General features: G+C 50.7%; 1 protein-coding gene across 4 annotated transcripts in view; it reads right to left on the bottom strand.

Annotated features, from left to right (window-relative positions):
* The window catches only part of ARSG (arylsulfatase G), a 106,641-nt gene that overhangs the window by 38,566 nt on the left and 46,765 nt on the right, over positions 1-21,310 (bottom strand). For all 4 annotated transcript variants that reach the window (XM_041724251.1, XM_041724253.1, XM_041724254.1 and 1 more), the window contains 2 exons: positions 4,969-5,156; positions 2,061-2,108 (listed from right to left, as the gene is read on the bottom strand). In XM_041724251.1, coding sequence (XP_041580185.1) covers positions 2,061-2,108; positions 4,969-5,156 — 236 coding nt within the window. The remainder of the gene's footprint in view (positions 1-2,060; positions 2,109-4,968; positions 5,157-21,310) is intronic.

Genomic DNA, 21,310 nt, shown 5'->3' with positions numbered 1-21,310 from the left:
GTGAGCACCCCCACTTGGCTTCTGTTCTATGAGCCTGCATTCTTACACCTAGGACAAAAATTTAATTTTCTATGATTTAATACTGCAGTGCTATGGAGTATGTAATTAAAAGAGGATTTGATTAATATCCCTTTGTAGTATGCAAAGAAAATACCTTGCTGGGTTCTGGCTGTAAGACTAGATTTGCAAAACATCTTGGGATTAGAGTTAACCCAGAGTGGGAGGAAGTGGAGAGAAGTATTGCACACCTACCGTCCCCAGGGCAATTATGAACACACTCGCTAAGTATTTGATGAAAATCAAGTACATGCATGGCACTTTAAGGAATAAAATACTCTGCCCTCAAGGGATTGAAGGGGAAGTAAGATATATAGATTAAACTATAAGAGGTTTGGATGAGGGTAATGGAGTATGGGACAGTGCACCAGGAAAGGGGTACAAGAAGCAGGAGGGGACACAAGTGAACTCAGAGATAGGAATCAAGAAAACCTCTGAATGCCCGAGGCAGCAGACTTTTTGAGACCATCTGGTCCAAGGACACAAATGTATGGCAGGTGCTCTCTCTTCTCAGTCCCAATGGGAGACACCACAAATCCAAAATGGCACCACTTCCTGCTGAGCAGGATCCAGTCTCAGGATCCATCCCCCCAGCACCAGACTCCAGAAACACACACTCAAGTTGTCAACACCTCAATCTAGTTCAACCTCCTCATTTGTCAAGCAGGAAGCAACACCATGCGGGGCAAAAATAGGGTCTGTGGTCATTTTTAGTGGAAAAGCCAGGTCTTCACTTCCTTCACCTGTGACTCTTTAAAAAGCATATGTGGAAGATGCCATGGAAGCCCAACTGAAAAACAGGGCACAAGGGAAGACAGGGGGTTGGAGGGAGCCCCAGAGGGGAGAAAGGAGTTGGACAAGGTGTTGGCCAATGGGAGCCCAAGGCTGAAGGCTGGTTCTCTAGAAGCCATTGAAATGCAAAAATCTTCAGATGCAAACAGTTCCTCACGTCTAGGAGAGAGCACTGCAGCCTCTTCCCATGGAGCTAGAGGGAGATATTGGGGCTTGGGGGAAAGTCTGCAAAATAGAGAACCACATTTAAGGAAAGGGCCACCCATTTGCTGATAAAATAGCAAGAGCAGCTGGGAAGCACATGCCAGGGAGGAACCAGGGAGAAGCCTCAGAAGTTGAGATCACAATAAATCACTTTCAAGAGAAGGTCTGTGGGTTCCCATCTGAACTAGAAGAGGTGGGTCAGGGAGGAGCGCAGAGGTGACCACAACTTTGGAAAAACCATCAATAATTTGGGGAATTGGGGCAGCCCCTGTGGCCCAGTGGTTTAGCATCGCCTTTAGTCCGGGGTGTGATCCTGGAGACCCGGGATCAAGTCCCACGTCAGGCTCCCTGCACGGAGCCTGCTTCTCCCTCTGCCTGTGTCTCTGCCTCTCTGTGTGTGTGTGTGTGTCTCTCATGAATAAATAAATAAATAATCTTTAAAATAATCATAATCATAATCATAATAATCATTTGGGGAATTGGACATTCAGAGAACTCATCAATCAGCAAACTGATTTTCAGATAATTGGCTCAGGCAGCTTGATCCTGGCCTAATCCCCAAGGCCAGAGAATCAGGAGTCTGAGGCAGTGAATAGCTGCAGGAAGAAGGCAAGAGGGAACATCTGCTGTTTGAGTTTAGGGCCTGCTTCTGTGAACCCGCTGGACAAGCTTGACTTCTTCGCACACTAGACAGGTCAGGAACTCACAGGTGCCAAATGTGTCCCAAGATGTGGACACTTGATGGGCTCACGATGAGAAAGCCAAAGGGCTGGCAGGCACCAAGGAGGGGCGGGGGGCAGGAAAGATGCCAGGAGAGAAGAATGTGAGACGACCAACGGGAGCTCTGGGTCCCCCAAATGCTCTTAAGTGACCCTGAGATGAAGATGCCCTAACTCAGGAGGGATGTGCCCCAGGAGCAGGATGGCTTCAACATTATTGGAGTCCTATCCCACCAAGGTCTTTGCTTTCTGTTTCCCAGGTAACACGTTCCCCCAAAGAATTCTTACCACGGAAGTTGGGGTGATAAGGGCCATGGTGCCCGAGGTGCCATTTGCCTGTAAGAAAGCAAGAGACAGACGTTCAGAGGAATCCCCGCGGGGGCTCCCAGTACCTTGGGGGGGCTGATCACACATACTCGCTCCTCCATCAGTGTTGCCCTTGACAGAGGACAAGCAGAGACCCTGCAAATGCCGTGTGAGAGCCAAGCCTTGCTCTCTGGGACTCAGAGGGACCCCAAGGGGACAAAAAAAGCAAGCAGGGATGACTCAGGACCTCCACAGGAAAGCACACAGAGAAAAGGAAGACAAGCCTTTACTGGGGGCCCAAAGGAGCCAGCAGGCTGAGCTTCTGCTCCTGCAAGAGGGCTCAGTGCCCACAGCAGCCCCACGTCTTCGCACCTGCTCTGCCCTCCTGTGCAGGGGACCTGCAGAGACCCAGAGGACAAGCGTGGGGCTCTGACAGCCGTGGAGATGCTGGCTTCCCTCCTGGTTCCATCACTTTCCTCTCTGGCCACCAGCAGCAGCCCGGGGAGGCCGGACCGAAGACCACCTCCCCCTCCCAGGGCTGTCCCAGGGTAGAGATGCTCACCTGGACTCGCACAGCTGCTCCTCGCTCTGTGCATGTGTTTGTTCAGGGGGGAGAATGACTGTGTGATGTGTGCCAGAAGCCCTGGCCCTGTTTGAACTCCCCGACCTGCTAACTCTGCTCTGAGGACCCCAGGGAAACCACCCATGAGGCAAGGGGCAAAGAAAAGAATGTGGTGCAAAGATTGAAAGAGGGCCATTGAATGACACCCAAGGGAAAGAAAGAATTTTGCAACTGCTCTGTAGGTTGGGAAACGTAATATAGGTTTGGACTAAGCATTACATGGAAACCCTAACTTATATTAAAGTGTTTAACTTATTTCTAAAATTTTTGAAACTATTGTAAATATGTAAAATTATATTACATAGAACTATAAAACAATAGGCAGGGGCTAAAAGGAGGACCAAGTGGTGTATTCAACTAGGTAAAAATGGGACACCTGGGTGGTTCAGTGGTTGAGCGTCTGCCTTTGGCTCAGGTCGTGACCCAGGGGTCCTGGGATCGAGTCCTGCATCGGGCTCCCTGCATGGACCCTGCTTCTCCCTCTGCCTGTGTCTCTGCCTCTCTCTCTCTCTGTGTCTCATGAATAAATTAAATAAAATCTTAAAAAAAAAACCTAGGTGAAAACACATGACCGTGACGAGGTTAGAAGCAAAGTGTGGGTGGGGCAAAGGGTCTTGATGTTCTTTTTTTTGGGGGGGGGGGTTGATTTTTTCCCATAAGCATGTTTGTAGGAAGTGCATCTTGTCAACACATGGTTGTAGTTGACTATTCTCGCTCTAATTTGCAAAAGGTGGAATGAGCAGTGAGGGGAGACCGGAGCCCCTGAACGGTTAATATGTAAGCAGCTGCTCAGTTGGAGTTCAAAGGTATGAAGAGGGAAGGGTGAGTGAGATCCAGCTCAGCTCAGGAAGATCCCAGTCCCGTGTTGCCTCATGAAACTTTAGAGTCGGGGAGCCCCAAGGGCCAAACCCTTCCTGCCTGTGAGCATGACTCGGATGCAAGTGATGGGGCCGCTAAGAAGACTCAGCCCACAGGGAGGCTTCACAGTAACGATACCTGATACCTCGGGGTATGGCCAGAAAGGGATTGAAAAAGCAGGATCTTAATTTATACCTCCTCCCACTGGGGCTTGCCCCCCTGGGACCACGAATGCCCCACTCCACTCTGTAGGAGTTGGTCAGGCTCCTTGACCCAGAAGAGGAGGAGACAGGCCCAACACCCAAAACTGGAGCCTCCTGCAGGTGAACAGGGGAGCTCCAGGCACCGATCACTGCCCCCCGGGGACCCGCGCTGTCATCCTGCTGGTTGCACAGCCTCCCTTGCCACTTCACATACTGGAGAGCGAGGCAGGAACCCCCACGGGACCCAGCTCTAGGAAAGTCAGAATAACAAGCACAGGCAGCCCGAGGACGCTGCTGGGACTGGCACGGTGCCTTGGCCTCCGGAGGGAGGAGCAGCAGTGAAGCCCAAGCATCAGAGCAGTCACACCTGTCTGGACCCACCTGCTCCCGTCTAGGCAGCACCGACCTCGGCTTCGTCACACTTGTCACGGGGCCAATCAAGGCATCTCCGTACCCTGATGCAAATAAAAACCTAGCCCGCTGCCACGCATGTAGGAAATGTTGAGCAAGAAGGACCCACAAAAATCCTAAAAGGCCTGTGTGGCAGGTGCTGCTGCTTGCCTCACCTGCCCCCATGCCTCCCCCACTCATCCCGCTACCAGAACTTTGGATTTGTTAGGGGATCAGAGACACGTGCCCCAATCCAAGCCCATCAGTACAACCCTGAGCCCGGCCTCCCAGGCTTCCTTGCAGCAGAGCGTGGCCACACAAACCCACCAATAAGACTTAAGTGCATTTCTTTCTGCAGGGAAGGTGGGGTGAGTCTGAGAAAAGATTGGCTTTCCGGGTAGAAGCCAACACACGAGGCCCGCACCTCCTCCCCGCTGTCTTTCCTCCCGTGAAGCCAGGTTCTGGTGAGAGGTGCAACCAAGAGGAACAAGCATGAGGACAAAGGCTACCATCCTACAGATAGCAGAGCAGAGAAATAGAAACGGATTTCTTGAGCTGCCGAGCCAACGAAGGCCATCACTCCCCTCTAAGGTTGTTATAATAGAAGGAAAATATCTCCATGTACGGTTTCGTTCCCTGTTGGGTGTTTTCAGTTACTTACAGCTGAAAGCTTTCCAACCTTACGCAGCAAGAAATGAAGACAAGCAGAGAGGAGCAGAAGAGGTGGCCGCATGCCGGGGCTACACAGAGACGAAGCAGGCACTGCAAGAAGTGTTGTGGGAGATGGGGATCCCAGGCTGTGGAGCATCGGGGTTACCTATCATCCCCGTGACGTAGCCGGCTTGCTGCAGCACCTCAGCCAAGGTGGTCTCGTTGAGCGGAAGGCCCCCCACAGAGGTGACCGCAAAGTTGTGCGTGACTCCGTTGCGGAGGCCAAGCCGGCCGGTGAGCAGGGAGGCCCGAGAGGGCGAGCAGGTGGAGGCAGCTGCGTGGAAGTCCACAAACCTGCCGGGAAAGAAAAGGGGTTGGGGTCCCTCCATCCACAGAAAGCCAGGCCAGGAGAAGCTCAATTCCCACCCAGTTCCCAGGATTCCAGTGTTGGGAAAAGCTCAAAGACCACCCTGCAGAGGGACAGGTTAGGAAAATGAAGCTCAGAGAGGTAATGCAACTAACTCAAGGTCACATGGCTGGCTCGGATTGGTTTAATCCAGTATATTTATGGATCCTTTTTATCCAAAGTTTCCACATTTTGAACTCATCGACCTGCTAAAAGCTGTCTGTATCTCCAAAATCAGCACTCGTAGTTCTTATGAGGTCACCCATGGTCATTCCTAGGCGTTCCAAAACTTCCCCATATGCACATCCCTAGCTGAGGATGACAAAGGTGACCCCTTCTTGTTTTGGCTTTCACACTGTAAGCAAGTGTCCTACTTTCCACAGTCTACTGCATGCTATAGTTTTTGCATTTGTGTGCTTTCTGTTGGTGATTCTACTGTTTAAAATGGCAAAATGGGGATGCCTGGGTGGCTCAGCAGTTGAGCGTCTGCCTCTGGCTCAGGGCATGATCCCGGGGTCCTGAGATCAAGTCCTGCATGGGGCTCCCCGCAGGGAGCCTGCTTCTCCCTCTGCCTGTGTCTCTGCCTCTCTCTGTGTGTCTCTCATGAGTAAATAAAATCTTTAAAAAAATAAAATAAAATGGCAAAATAGCCCTCAAGTGTAGGGATGAAGGGCTGGCTACTACAGCCTTAGAGAGACGTCATGTGCCTTAGAGAGAAAATACAAGTGCTAGATAAGCTTCATTCAGGAAGGAATTACAGTGTTGTTGGCCATCAGCTCAATGTTAATTAATCAAAAACTCCGTTAAATAAGATGTCTTTAAACAGAAACACACAGAAAACAAGGTTCTGGGGGTGCCTGGGTGGCTCAGTCAGTTAAACATCTGCCTTCGGCTCAGGTCATGATCCCCGGGTCCTGGGATGGAGCCCTGCGTTGTGATCCCTGCTCCGCAGAAAGTCTGCTTCCCCTCTGCCCGTCCCCTCCCCTTGCTCATGCTCTCTCTCTTGCTCACTCTCTCTTGCTCTCTGTCTCTCTCAAATAAGTAAAATAAATCTTTAAAAATAAATAAATAAAACAGGGTTCTGTACTGATCTGTTGACAAAAACGTAACAAAAGGCCCACAGGAACCTAGCTCCGTAGATGCCCTAGAAGCAATGGTTCAGTATTCCGAAACTCAGTGTTCTCAGTGACTTTATAGAGCAACGACTGCCAATAACAAGAACCAGCTGTATTTATTACACATTGCTGGATGCTCAACCCTTTTTTAGATACTGTGGAGAAATATATAAGAAGTCTAGCCATTTCTCCACCATCAAGAAATATGAATAAACTTCATGTCACTCGTAATAGGGCAATTGCCTTGTGTGTCTCCTGATGGGATGATAGGAAGTTGATCTTGTCAAGGATTCTTTTTTTTTTAAGATTTTAAAAAATATTTTATTTATTTATTCATATGAGAGAGAGAGAGAGAGAGAGGCAGAGACACAGGCAGAGGGAGAAGCAGGCTCCATGCAGGGAGCCCGATGTGGGACTCGATCCCAGGTCTCCAGGATCACGCCCTGGGCTGAAGGCAGCCCTAAACTGCTGAGCCACCCGGGCTGCCCTCATCAAGGATTCTTGTCAAGAATATTTAAACTAAAACAAAAACAAAAACAAAACAAAAAACAAAACAAAAATAAAAATAAAAAATAAAAAAATAAAAAGGGGATCCCTGGGTGGCGCAGCGGTTTAGTGCCTGTCTTTGGCCCAGGGCGCAATCCTGGAGACCCGGGATCGAATCCCACGTCGGGCTCCTGGTGCATGGAGCCTGCTTCTCCCTCTGCCTGTGTCTCTGCCTCTCTCTCTCTCTCTGTGTGTGACTATCATAAATAAATAAAAATTTAAAAAAAAGAATATTTAAACTGAATCTAATCAGACCTCTGGACCCAATGTCCAGGTTATAGGAAATGTAACTAATAGAAGAACAAATTAAATGACACCACAAGGAAATATTCTAGCAAACCATTCTGCACATTCTATGACATTCTACAACTGGTGCAGTTCTTCAAAAAGTCAATATCCAAGGGAAAAATGAGATAGAGGGGGATATTCTATACTACAGGACATTAAAGAGACAAACCAAATGTGATACATGATCCTTGGCTGGATCCCAGTTCAAATATACTTACAGCACATTTGAGGGCTAATCGGGGAAATTTAGTGTGGGCTGGATGTAAGATGACATCAGGGGATCGCTGTCCATTTTCTTGATTATGACCATGTAGAAGAATGTTTTTGTTCTTTCTTTTTCTTCCAGTTGCATTGGCATATAACATTGTATCCACTGAAGGTGTACAACATAGTGATTTGTCACATGTATATACTGGGAAGTGATCGCCACAGTAAGTTTGGTGAATGGCCATCACTTCCCATAGCTATGATTTTTTTTTTCTTGTGATGAGGATTATAAGATCTAGTCTCTTAGCAACTTTCAAACATACAATACAGTATTGTTAACCAGAGTCACCATGCTGTGTACTACATGCCTAGAACCTACTTATCTCATGACTGGGAGTTTGTACCTTTTAACCCCCTGCACCTGTCTCCCCCACCCACACCCCCGGCACCTGCCAATCTGTTCTCTGCATCTGTGAGTTTGGCTTTTTTAGATTCCACATACACATGAAATCATATAATATTTGTCTTTCTCCTTCTTTTTTTTTTTTAAAGATTTTATTTATTTATTCATGAGAGACACAGAGAGAGAGAGGCAGAGACACAGGCAGAGGGAGAAGCAGGCTCCATGCAGGGAGCCCGACGTGGGACTTGATCCCCAGTCTCCAGGATCAGGCCCTGGGCTGAAGGCAGGCACTAAACCGCTGAGCCACCTGGGCTGCCCTGTCTTTCTACTTTTACCTAACATCATGTCCACAAGGTCTATCCATGTTGTCACAAATGGCAGGATTTCCTTCTTTTTTTACAGCTGAATAGTCTCCTGTGGTCTATGTATACCACATTTTTTATTACATTAAGAATGTATTTTTAGGGGCGCCTGGATGGCTCAGTGGTTGAGCATCTGCCTTTGGCTCAGGGTGCGATCCCGGGGTCCTGGGATCAAGTCCCACATCAGGCTCCCCGCAGGGAGCCTGCTTCTCCCTCTGCCTGTGTCTCTGCCTCTCTCTCTCTCTGTGTCTCTCATGAATAAATAAATAAAATATTTTTTTTAAAAGAATACATTTTTATTACACTAAGGAAGTTATTACACTATGAATGATTTTATTCTTAAGAGATTCATGCTATAGTGTTTATAATAAAAGAGCACAGCTGCACTCTTCACATGGCTCAGGAAAAACACCACCACCTTATTTATAGATAGAACAAGGACAAACAAAAATGGCAGAATGGTATTAACGGTTGAGTATACTGGTGTTTATTTGACTATTCTTTTCATTTTCTTTTTTTTTTTTAATATTTTATTCATTTACTCATGAGAGGCACACACAGAGAGAGGCAGAGACACAGGCAGAGGGAGAAGCAGGCTCCACGCAGGGAGCCCAACCCAGGACTTGATCCCAGGTCTCTAGGATCAGGCTCTGGGCTGAAGGCCGCGCTAAACCACTGAGCCACCCGGGCTGCCCCTCTTTTCATTTTTTTTCACGTTTGAGATTTTTTTTAATATTAAAAAGCTAATAATGATTAATATTGTAAGTTTCAAAAGGATGTCGATCTGGAGTCTAGAACGAGCAGGGCAGCAGCAGGGTTGGGAGCTGAGGTGGACTGGAAGGTAGGGAGGGGAGGGAGGGGTGGAGGGGTAGCTTCAGGTACAGCACAATGTGCACTTCCATGCACATTGGAAGTGTGCATGTCGGGGTGCCCCAAGCCGGGCCCGCAAGCTGACCTGCCACCCAGGTCAACACGAAGCCCCAGGTCTGGTGGGATGAGGGACTGGCCCACAGACGCCAGGTCAGCACAGCAAAGCAGGGCTCCGTGCCTCTCCCCTCCTCTCCATATAGGACCCATCCTCCCCCAGCAGCCAGAGGGGCTTTGTTTTTTTTTTTTTAAGATTTTATTTATTTATTCATGAGAGACACACAGAGAGAGAGAGGCAGAGACACAGGCAGAGGGAGAAGCAGGCTCCATGCAGGGAGCCTGACGTGGGACTTGATCCCCAGTCTCCAGGATCAGGCCCTGGGCTGAAGGCAGGTGCTAAACCGCTGAGCCACCCAGGGATCCCCACCAGGGGGGCTTTAAAGTGCCCTTATGACCACTGCTTAATACCCTGAGATGATTGCCTGGTCCACTCTCTAAACACCCGGTCCCCGACAGCCCATCTTATGGGCCTCCCCTTCCTTCCCTCCGCGGGCCCCAGCACACAGTCTTCTGTTGGGTCTGCAAAGTGCCAGCTCCTTCCCAAGGTCAGCCTCGGCCTGGCACGCTCTCCCTCATCTTTGCATGGCCTTTCCTCCCCCCTTTCCCTGCGAGGGGGCCTCTGCTGTGCTCTAATCAGGCACCCTGGGGCCTACTTGGTAGCACTGACCCCAACCCCAATCATCTGGTTTATTTTTGCATCCTTTCGTTTTGAGTCATCCTTCCTCCATGCAAGCTCCCTGTGAGGAGAGCTTTGCCTACGTTGCTGGTTGCTGGCTGCTTATCTCCAGCTCCTAAAATACAGGGGGTAGGGGAGGGGAGAGGATGGAGCAGGGAGGGAAGGGGAGGTGTCTTCCCAGCAACTTCATGGAACATGCAACCAAACCTCAAAATAACCATTACTGGGAAGTGTGATTGGAAGGGGGGGTGGGTGTGCGGTGTGCAGAGGAGCAGAGTTTCCCTGAACAGGTTCACCACAAGTTTTGGAGGTTTCATGGGGGTTGCAAGCATTAGAGTCATGATGTGAAGGGTCATGAAATAGGACATCAGGGACCTGTGTGAGAGCAAGCGGGTGAGGTCAGAGAGAGCAGTGCATGTTTAAATACTCCCTTCCCACATACCACAGAGCCTGGCGGGCTCGCCACCTGCCACCTCCATTCGGGCCTCTGGTCTCTGCCATAACCCCTGGACGGTGGTGGCCCCAAACTACTTGACAGCAGCTCTCAACTGAGACTGTCACTTGCCCGGGCAGCCCACCCAGGGCCGTGCTTGCTTGGGGTGCTTAGACTGACTTGGAGACATTTTTTTTTTCTATGCCCTCATAGAAGCCAGCCTGGGACAAGAAAGTGGGGAAAGAAGGCATACAAATCCCTGTTTCTCTGAGCACACAATTCTGGCAGAAGACTTGGGACAGAGGGGGTTAAAACACAGTGCTCAGAAGGGACCCCACCTACGGCCTCTCTCCAGCCACCAGGGCCAACTTGCCTAAGGAAAGCCCTGGAAGTCTGTCATGTTTTCACGCCCCTCCCAGACGCCCTATGACGCAGCTACCCCTAGCCCGGTGACAGCCAGCAGGGAGGGCCCTGGACACCCTGCCCTTCACCATGACCTTGGCATCTGCAGGGGTCATGGCCCTGGAGGGCAGTCAGGACTGCAAGGTGTGTTGGCAACGCTGTGGTTTCCTCTTCCCTTGTTCCTCTCCCTTTCTCTCTCTCTCTCTCTCTCTCTCAATATACTACACTAGAGCCTAGAGATCATAAGGCAAACTTTAAAAATCTGGCAGACCGATGGCCAGGTGACCCAGTGATTCCACCACCAGGACTGGATTCCCCAGGAGAAGTGAGGGCAGGTACTCGGGCAGATCCTGCGCGCTCCTACCGGCCGTGGCGGGACGGTGGCCGTGGCCCAGCTGGCTCTCAGCGGGGGTGTGGACCAACAATATGCGCCACATCCACACGCTGGAACGGTATTCACCCACGAAAAGGAACCAACCACTGACACCTGCTACAACATGGGTGAACCTTGAAAACATGACACGAGTGGAAGGCGCCGGTCACAAAAGGCCACATACTGTACAATTCCGCTTATACAGATGCCCCAGATTGGTAAAATCCACAGAGACGGAAAACAGGCTGGAGGCAGGGTGGGGAATGGGGAGACTCTGCTTCGTAGGTGGGGATGGGGTTTCCTTTTAGGATGATGAAAATATTTTGAAACTGCATAGAGGCAGTAGCTGTACCACATTCTAAATGTTCTAGAGGTGGCTGGGTGGCTCAGTGGTTAAGCATCTGCCTTCGACTCAGGTGATGATCCCGGGGTCCTGGGATCGAGTCCCAAATCAGGCTCCCTGCATGGAGCCTGCTTCTCCCTCTGCCTGTAACTCTGCCTCTCTCTCTGTGTCCCTCATGAATAAATAAATAAAATCTTAAAAAACAATAAACCTACTGAATGTCACAGAGTCGTCTGCTTTAAAGTGGTTAGTTTTATGTCATAAGAATGTCACTTCAATGAAAAAAAAAAAAAAAACAAGCAATCTGAGGCTTACGGATTCAGAGACAAATGCCAGAAGAGACTCTCTCAGGTAGGAGAAAAGGCCCACAAAGCTGGGTGTCGGGTCTGCAGTCCTCAAGATGAGAAAATGCTCATTTATAACTCAGGTGGTGATGTACCAATTCATCTAATTTAACCCCAAAATAATGAGTAGACAGCAAGCAGGGGCAGATCTGTGACAGATGCTCAGGAAGTAAAGAAACAGTCCCTGTCCCCAGCGACCTTACAGTTTAGTTTCTGCACAAAAGCCTTTCTAGGTCATTTCTGCTTCACCACGAATGGTTGTGATCCCTTATGCAGCACCGTGTTACCGGTGTCCACTCATCTAACACGGCAGCCCTAGGATGTGCTGCGGTCAGCACTCCCACTATAGATGGGGAGACTGAGGCAGCACAACACACTGCCGCGCACGGAGGAGCCAAGGTCTGTACCCAGGCATTGCGCTCCACGCCGGCCCCCAGCGTTACCCAGCACAGCCAGGTTTCCATGGCAGCGTTTAAACTCAGGCCCATCCGATTCCAAATCCCATGTGGGTGCCACTTAACCACACTGCTTCCACTAGGAAGTCCAGAGTGTGTCTGGAAAGCCGAAGGGGAGGGGCTGGGGGTACCCACTGCACAGCCTGTCTCAGGAGGAGACCCCCTCCAAGAGATAGAGTGAGGATTTTAAGCAGAGAGGAAACATGCCCAGTCCCTCAGACTCCAGGTAAGGGAGGGGGAGCAGGGTGCTGGCATAAGAAGAAGCTTTGAGACTTCATCCAAAGACTGGTGGGGGTCACGCGCGCACACACACACACACACACACACACACACACACACACACATCTCCAAAATGCAGCTGGCTGTGAAATGAGAGAATTGCTAACCGGGCGTCAGAAGAGCTTCTTGAAATAACACGATAAAACACTGGTTTGATTAATTCAGGGTTGGCCCGAGAGCCTCCAATCCCAAAAAGCCTTCAAGAGAAAAACCAGGCACCTGATCATCTGGTCTCATTGGAGTCCTGCCTGGAACTAAGAGGCCACACTCAGCACCTCTGGGGTCTCTGGAGCAGGCCAGGGTTCTGGGAATTCATGTTTCTGGAAAGAAGAGTTCTCCACGGGGCTTCCTCGGGGCCAGCCACCCATCGTCAGCCCACACCTGCTGGTTCCCACAGCCTCCACCCCACAGAACTCACCCAGAAGGTGGGTTAGCTCCCTCAGGCCATCTTTCAAGGCCACAAATGCCAACGAGGGGCCATGATCCGGGAGCAGTGGCATGGCACCATGAAGTTCCAGAAGCGCAGGCTTGGGCCTGCAGCACTCTTGGAAGCAAGCTGTGGGTGCCTCCATCTGACTGAACGAGGGTGGGGAAGGTGGGTGCCCCAGCATGCACCGCTGGGTAACAGGTGTGGGGCGAGGCCTCCCTCCAGGCCTCAGGGAGCCCAGGGGTGCTGGCTTCCCACCCCTGCTGACATTCCTTCTGGGCCCTCAGTCCCCCGGGGCTGGAAGACACACTGTTTCCCTCCCTCAATCGCTACGCACCCATTTCCCAGGCGGGGGCTTCTCCAAAGCATCCCCGCCTGCCAGACATCCTGGGGACACAGGGGTCCTGGCTGGTGCAGGCAGCCGGCAGGCAGCTCCCACTCTTCGAATTCCAAACCAGGTTCCACCTTGCAGAGCACATTGTTGCTCCCAAGACAAACATCCGTCTCTGCCTCCCCAGATTGAGGCCCATGACCCCTCCCAGCTCACACTCCTAAATGTCCCTTGTAATAATTCTTATCACTCCCAGCTAACGCTTATCAACCCAGGCACTTTACATACACAGCATGTGTGAGCATCTCTTGCGCCGGGATTCACCCTGGGTTGAATCTACATGTTCTGTAAGCTCCGTGCGGGCTGGCCCAGGCCTGTTGGTGTCATCTCTTTACTGCAATTTGCCCGGCCCTGTGCAAGAGAACAACAGGGCTTTAAGCCAAGAGCAGGGCCCTCCTAAAGCACGGGGCCCCGTGTGGCTGCACAGGTCACACGCCCATAGTACGGCCCTGCCCACTACTACCTGTTCTGTCTCAGACCCCAGCCGTCCCTTGGCCCACTGGGCTTCCCAGAGCAAGAAGAGAAAGGCCCACTGTCTTGGGCCCCAGACGTTGCTCCCATGCGGCCCATGGTTGTTTTCTCTGCCGGTCTCTGCAAGTTTATCTGGTTCTGCTTTAGATTAATTCTGTTTAGATTTGTCCCTGCACACCTGTTCCTCCCCTTCCCGTCTTCCCCATCTCAGTCCAAAGGAGTCATCTTGATTCTTCTCTTTTCTTCCCCCTCCACAGCCAAACCATCAGCACATTCTTAATAGGACTCTACTGCCAAAGAGATCTAGAATCTATCCATTTCTCTCCACCTACCTGCTAACATCCTAGTCCCAGCTTCTACCATGTTGCACCAAGACAAGCACCATAGTCTATATTGTCTCCCCAGGGCCATCATGTTGTATAATTGCCAGGGATGCCATTCATGCTGTTGTCCGGCGTTGAGCAGTGCACAATCTGCCCAGCTGTATGTGGCAACCCTGCTCCCCACTTCCATTCCTGCTCCCAGTTCCCCTTCCCCCTATTTTCCAAGGGGCAGCCAAAGTAATCTCAAAAACTGTTTATCAGCTAACATTAATTTCTGGCTGGAAGCCCTCTAATAGGTTCTCACTACAATCTGAGTAAATCCAAAGTCATTATGGTGGTCTAGAGCCCCTCCATCAGAGCTGTCCAGCCCAGGAGCTGGAGCACACAGAAAGGGCCAAATGGGCCACAGGATTTCCAAGATCGGGTTCCTCTCAGCCCTAGAGACAGCCAGATGAGGCCCCAGGCAACTGGAGTCCCCAGGGCAGTCTTACCCCAGCGGTGTGTGTGTCCTGTACAATTCCAGGGAAAGCAATCCTCTGAGAGCACAACATAGGAGAGGCCCTTGGGGTAGGGCACCCCGCTGGTCACCTCCAACTGCCAGGAGCCTCAGTGGAGGTCAGCCAACCACATCAGGGCTTGCTGGGGGAGCTAGTGGTAGGAACCACAGCCTTTCCATTGAGTAGCTCAACTTTAGAAGTGTTAGGACATGTGGATAAGAAGACAAGATGAGCCTCGTCAGAGAAATTTAAAGCAAGAGCTATGGGAGGCAGAGTGGTAGGAATGATAAACATGTAGACAAACAGCTCTGTGTGAAATCCCAGCCTCCACTCCCTCTAGTGTGAGATAAGACAGGTAACTAAATCTAGGCCTCAGTATCTACCTCTGCAAAATGAGCATAACACCCCTACTTCACCAGCTTATTTGAGGGATTCAGTGGGATGATGTGCACAAAGCATCTAGCAGAGTTCCAGGTTCTCTACCTGGATTTAAAAATTCACAGTAGTCAAGGTAATCGGTGTCAGGACTCGCTAAATGGGGGGGAGAGAGAACATTCTAGGTGTGTAGGAGAGCAGTGCACTGGGCACCAATGGGTGGGGTGTGGGGGAGGCGGGGCCCCCGGCTGCTGTTCATACTACCCAGGCATCACATTCACTGCCACAGGTATGTCGTCACATGTCACCTCAGCCTCAGTGTGCACAGGACCAAGCTCAGGATCCTCCCTCCAAGACCCCATGTCCACATCCCTCCCAGTAAACCTGGCTGGAGACTGAGATACTATCTTCAAGTCCTTCCGCCACTTCTCACCTCTTTCAGCTCCTCCCACTCCAAACAACGTCGCCCGTAGGCAGCTATACGGCCATTGTCCCTCACCCAGATCACTTCGGTGACCTTCTGAGATGCCAGGCTCACTCCTCCAGCCCCTGCTAGCATGCACACCAGTGGGTCAGGCCATCCCCGGACCTCAAGTCTTCAGTGACTCCCTTCTGTGTGGCCATCATGGCCCTCCATGCTCTGGCTCAACCTACCTCTTCAACCTCCTGAGTCACTGCTGCCTAATGTGGGCTGAACTGTGTCCCCTAAAAAGACAGGTTGAAGTTCTAAGCCTCCCCACCCCGGACCCGCGAATGGGACCTTATTTGGAAATAGAGTCATTGGGGATGTAATAGTCAAGGTGAGGTCATGCTGGATTGGGGTGAGTCCTCAACCTCTTCTGACTGGTGTCCTGATAAGAAGAGGAGAGAGACAGAATGCCAAGAGAAGACAGAGACACACAGGGGGAAGGTGGTCATATGATGACAAAGGATGGAGTGACACGGCCACGAGATGAAGAACTCCTCTTCAGGAGTTGGAAGAGGCGAGGAAGGAAACCACCCTAGAACTTCAGGGAAAGCATGGCTCTGCCAACATCTTGAGTTCTCACTTCCAGCCTTCCAGAAGCATGAGAGGAGAGACGGCTGTTGTTTTAAGCCACTCTGTTTGTCCTACTTTGTCACAAAAGCTCCAGGACCCTACCCCTCCACCCTACGTAGCCCAGGAGCTCAGCCCAACAGGACTCCTGTTCCCGGAGCAGCTGGCAGCCCTTGCCCCCCCTCCCTCCCACGTGTCCCACACACACCTCTCCGACACCTCGACTCTGTGACACCTCAGCCCAGAAAGTCTGCCTCTTCCTCTTGTCCTTCCAAATTCCTACCTGTCCTTCACCAGTGAGCATCATCACTGTGTTTCCTCCCGCCCCCCCCCATCCTCCAGCCAACCCCCCCAATGATGAGTCTGGACTTTGGCTTCTAGAGCACATGAAACTTCCTGGCAGCCTTTCCTGTCTGAAGGTAGACATTCACCTGACAATATCTGGGCTGGACCAGGCGGGCATCTTCCCCACCCACCCCTTCCACACGACTCTTAGGCTGACGCCCGCGTCCTACCCCCCACCCACCCGCCCCAGCATGGGCATGAGACTGCCGTGGGCTAAGCCGAGTAGCACAACCTCTCATCCTCAAGGATGGGGCCCACAGCCTGTGACCCAGGCAGGGCTATTCAGAATCCAACCTGGGATTTTCTTTTCTTTCCTTTTTTTTTTTTTTTTTTAAGATTTTATTTATTCATGAGAGACAGAGAGAGAGGCAGAGGCATAGGCAGAGGGAGTAGCAGGCTCCCTGGGAGCCTGATGCGGACTCGATCCCAGGACCCCAGGATCATGCCCTGAGCTAAAGGCAGACCTCAACCACTGAGCCACCCAGGTGCCCTTCAATCTGGAATTTTCTGAACCGGACAGTGAGGAATAGCTCTCTCGTTCCCTTTGAACCGCAAGCTCTGAGGATGTAGGGCAAGGGCCACCTCTCCCATCATATGGAGGAACCTGAAAGACTAAGCAACCAGCCCAAAAGCCCAGACACAAGATGGGGTCTCTGCAGAGTTTAGTTTATGAACGAAAGCTTCGCCTCTTTTGTGCTTAGGCTGGCTGAGCTGGGCTGCTGCCACTTAGAATCAGTCCTGGCTATGACGGTGTGCGTGCAATAGGATAGGAGCCCAGAATACAACAGTGGACACTGTCAAGCCCTGCCTTCATGTTGCCCAAAGCTCAATAAGGGTGGTGGAGGATCCCAATGTGTGAGAGAGCTCTGAGGACAGGAAGCACGGGGTGTTCCTGGGCTCTACAAGGTGCACATACACGCGTGTTGAGGAAGCAAGTGCTTCTCAAAAGAAGCTACACGGAAGCGGAGACCTAAGGTATAAATAGGCATTACCTTTGTCTGTCTTATCAGAGTAAAAATAGCTGTCATTTGTCAAGTGACTCCCACCCCAATCATATTGCATATATGATTTCAAATCACGAGGATTCCCATCTTACAGGTAAGGGAGGTGAGGCAGATAGAGCACAAGCAGCTTTCCCGAGACCACAGAGTTGGCACGGGTACAGATGCAGCTTGTCCTGCCCACGCACTGTGCCACAGGCAAGACTGTAGGCCCCCGTATTGGGGAAATGACAGAGCTAGAACGTGAACGCCGGCCTGCCCAGCCAAAATCCCATGCTCCTTCTACTCTGTTCACATCTGAGAGAAGGTGGCTGGAACTAGGCCAACCCAGAGGTTGGTAAGGTAAACCCAGAGGGAATTGCCTTGGGTAAGTGGCCAGTCTTGGGCTAGGGAGGTCCCGAGACTCACCCTTGGTGGTGCCAGCCCCAAGGGCCTGACTCACATCCACACAACCCATATGAGCCTGAGAGAGACACCAGAATGCCCGTCTCCCAACTAGCTTCCAGGGATGGGTGCAGAAACCAAAGTGTCAGAGCAGTCAACAGGTTCTCTTCTTGTGCATGAATTACAGCGGAAATCAGAATCCAAAGTTTGCCTTGGTGAGTGTGGAGGTAATCAATGCTACGAGAATTCTAATGGGCCACAGAAAAACCCTTCAGTCCACTAAGCTTAGGGAAATTCTGTCCTCTGTGGACTGAGACTTGTCAGTGGGTCTGGGATGCACAATTGTCTTCCCCGACACTATGGACCCAATGTTTGCATAGAAGCCCTAACCTCCAATATGATGGCATTTGCAGGTAGGAGCTTTGGGAGGTAATCGGGTTTAGATGAGGTCAGGAGGGTGGGATCCCTATGATAGGATTAGTGTTCTTCTGACAAGAGGAAGAGACCAGAGGTCTCTCTTCCTCTCTCCCTCTCTCCTCCATGTGAGACACAGTGAGAGAAGGTGGCCATCTGCGGCCAGGAGGAGGGTCCTCAGCAGAACTGGACCCCACTGGCACCCTGATCTTGGACTTCCTAGCCTCCAGAAGTATGAAAAACAATTCCTACTGTTTTTTTTTTTTTTCTTCTGGTCAATTCCTACTGTTTAAGCTACTCATTCTATCGTATTTGTTACACTAGCCCAAGCTGACCAGTACTCCCATTGCCTAGACGCTGTCCCTGCTTGCCTGTCTTTAATGACTAGCCTGGCTATGGGCTCCCCTGGAACACACACCACCACCCTCGGGGGAACAGTGTTAGTGCATTCCTCCAACACATGTAACCTCCAGTCCTCCCCAGACGGTGGGTCCTACGAGGACAGGGTTAGAGATCCAAGCGCAGCCCCCAGCGGTGTGCCTTGCTGGCATGGAACCACCCCAGCAACATCCGGTGAGCGAGCAAACAAAACTTGAAGGGGTCATTTGATTGGAAAACATACATTCGTCCATTTTGCACAAAATCACTCACGCTGATGCTTTTTAGGGTTCAATTCTTTCCCCACCTTGGGTTAAAGCTCACACAGCTTAACGCTCGGAAACAATCTTCTCTCCTTTATTGCAAGGTCTTTGGAGAGCCCTGACCATACTCTTGCTACCTTCCCCCTCCCCCCCAAAAAAACCTCACAACACCCCAGGTGGCCCAGTAAACTGACCTGCCCATCACCTTTCCTCTCTCCCAGCCTCTGTCTCTGTTTGGCAGAGACTAATTAATAAGCGATAAAATGGTCTTGCTATTTGGAAAGCTTTTGTTTTCCCCCAAATCTATCTGGGCAGGCTCAGGCCAGTTCACCAACAGGGGTCCTAATTAAAGTCTGAAAATACACTGTGAAGGCAAGCTGGAAAGACAGAGCCAGACATTACAGCAGCCTGTTAACAGGAAAATCGGCGCAAATGAAGACACAGCCAGACAGAAACCAAAGCAACTTGCCATCGCATAAATTACGTGCATTAGGATCGGAAAACGTCAGTGCTGGAAACGCTGCCCCGAAAGCCCTGGAGGGACATAATGTTGCGAGGTTGAGCGTGTCCAGTCTTCATTTAGGAGGCATTTAAAATAGATGATGAGGCTTTCCGTGGTAACTCTCTAAATTGCTGTGTGCCTGGAATAAAGGCTATCTTTGCTCCATTCATAATTTAAAGTCTTGGAGGCGGAAACAGGTTTTAAAAAGTATTTGCTGTGGCCTTTGCATGTAGAGGGATGAAGTGGGAGGTGAGAGCTGGAGAAACACTTTGGTGGGACTCACCAAGCACAGCATGGCCTCCGTGTTGCCTTCTGTGAAATGGGAAGACCGCCAAGTTCACGCTCAGAAAGTTGTCAGGTGGGGTCATTGAGGGCACTGATAGGCAAGCCCTTTGTAAACTACATGCAAGTGTGGCAGCAAAGAGCAAACTTGATGTGTTTTTTTTTTTACTCCTCCATCCATCCTTTCACCCATCCGTACTTCCTTCCATCCAGTCTTTCATTCATCCATCCATCTAGTCTTTCATCCATCCATCCATCCTTTCTTTAATCCATCCATCCTTCCATCTTTCCATCCATCCATCCATCCATCCATCCATCCTTCCCTCCATCCACTCATACTCTGTTCTTTAAAAAAAAAAAAAAAAAGATTATGGCAGCTGAGCTTGGTATGATCCTTGGCAATTTCCCGCTTCCCCTTCCACATTCTCATTGTGGATATGAGTACATTCACACTCCAGGAAGGACACACACTAGGCACAGGACAAGAAGCATGCACACATGCACACACAGGCATCCCAGTACCTCCTAGACTGGACACCTCCCCACTGCCACAACCCTGAGCCATACACTATCCTGGAGGCTCCTGCAATCTGCCCACTGCCCTCCCAGCTGCCAGCATGGGCCACCCCTGGTAAGCTGGAGCAATCCATCTCAAATGCAGGCCGATGACTTCACTCCTCAAGGCCCCCACTGCCTCCAGGACCAAGTCCAAACACTTGAGCATGCACACAAGGCCGTTCACCAGAGGCCAGGTCCATTGGCCCAGCCTCACTTCCACCTCTGTCCCAGTCACACTCAACCACTGGAATGGTCACCCTGGAAAGTAAGGGCTTCTTATTGTTTGGATTGGGATACATTCCCAGCACCTGGGTGAGTGCCTGGGGGAACCTCCAGGAATATGTGTCCAGTGAAAGGGCATTTTTGGGTCTTTGCTCAAGTTTTTCCCTCTTACTGTAACATGGTTTCCTCCCCCTTCTTCTGGCTAATTCCTATTCCTCTTTAAGGTCTCAACAGTGAGGTCCTTTATCAAGTAAGTACCTCTTGGCTTCCCTCGGGAGAAATGGACTTTCTCTTCCTGCAGCCCCATAGGGCTGTCTTCAACATGCTTCTTGCTCTGGGTTCTCTCATCAAAAGGCAAGAAGCCCAGCATGGACCTTTCTCATTCTTGACTGTGACCAAGGGATAAGTAATGTGCTAATTCTATCCCAGAGGCTTCAAATTCAGTTCCATTCTATCCAGGTTATTAAAGCCCTGGGGCAGGAGGTACAGGGTTCCTGCTCATACAGCACATCTCCCTTCTGCATGCTAAAGGCTGCATGTCTTGGGGTTCCTGGGTGATACAGTCACTTGGGTGTCTGACTCTTAGTCTTGGCTCAAGTCATGATCTCAGGGTTGTGATCTTGGGGTCATGGGATCAGGCCCCACATCAGGCTCTGTGTTTAGCACAGTCTGCTTGAGACTCTCTCTCCCTCTTCCTCTGCCCCTTTCCCTGTACTCAATCTCTCTCTAAGATTTTGCTTATTATTGATTTACTCATGAGAGACACAGAAAGAGAGGCAGAGATACAGGCAGAGGGAGAAGCAGGCTCCCTATGGTGAGCCCAACGCAGGACTTGATCCCAGGACCCTGGGATCATGACCTGAGCCAAAGGCAGACGCTCAACCACTGAGCCACCCAGGCATCCCTCATTCTCTTTCAAATGAATAAATAAATCTGCAAAAATAAATACATACATAAAAATAAAAGCTGCTTCTTTTGTCTTATTTGCCACCTGGCTGGAAGCCTCTTAGGGCACAGCTGGCTCGGATCTTCCAGCATTTGTCCTATGATGGTGTCTTAGCAGAGATTCCTTGTCAAATG

Source organism: Vulpes lagopus, chromosome 12, assembly GCF_018345385.1.
Source record: "Vulpes lagopus strain Blue_001 chromosome 12, ASM1834538v1, whole genome shotgun sequence".
In the NCBI taxonomy this organism is placed as follows: Eukaryota; Metazoa; Chordata; class Mammalia; order Carnivora; family Canidae; genus Vulpes; species Vulpes lagopus.
Note: the sequence above shows the minus strand (reverse complement) of the source record. Positions and strands in the feature narration are given on the sequence as shown.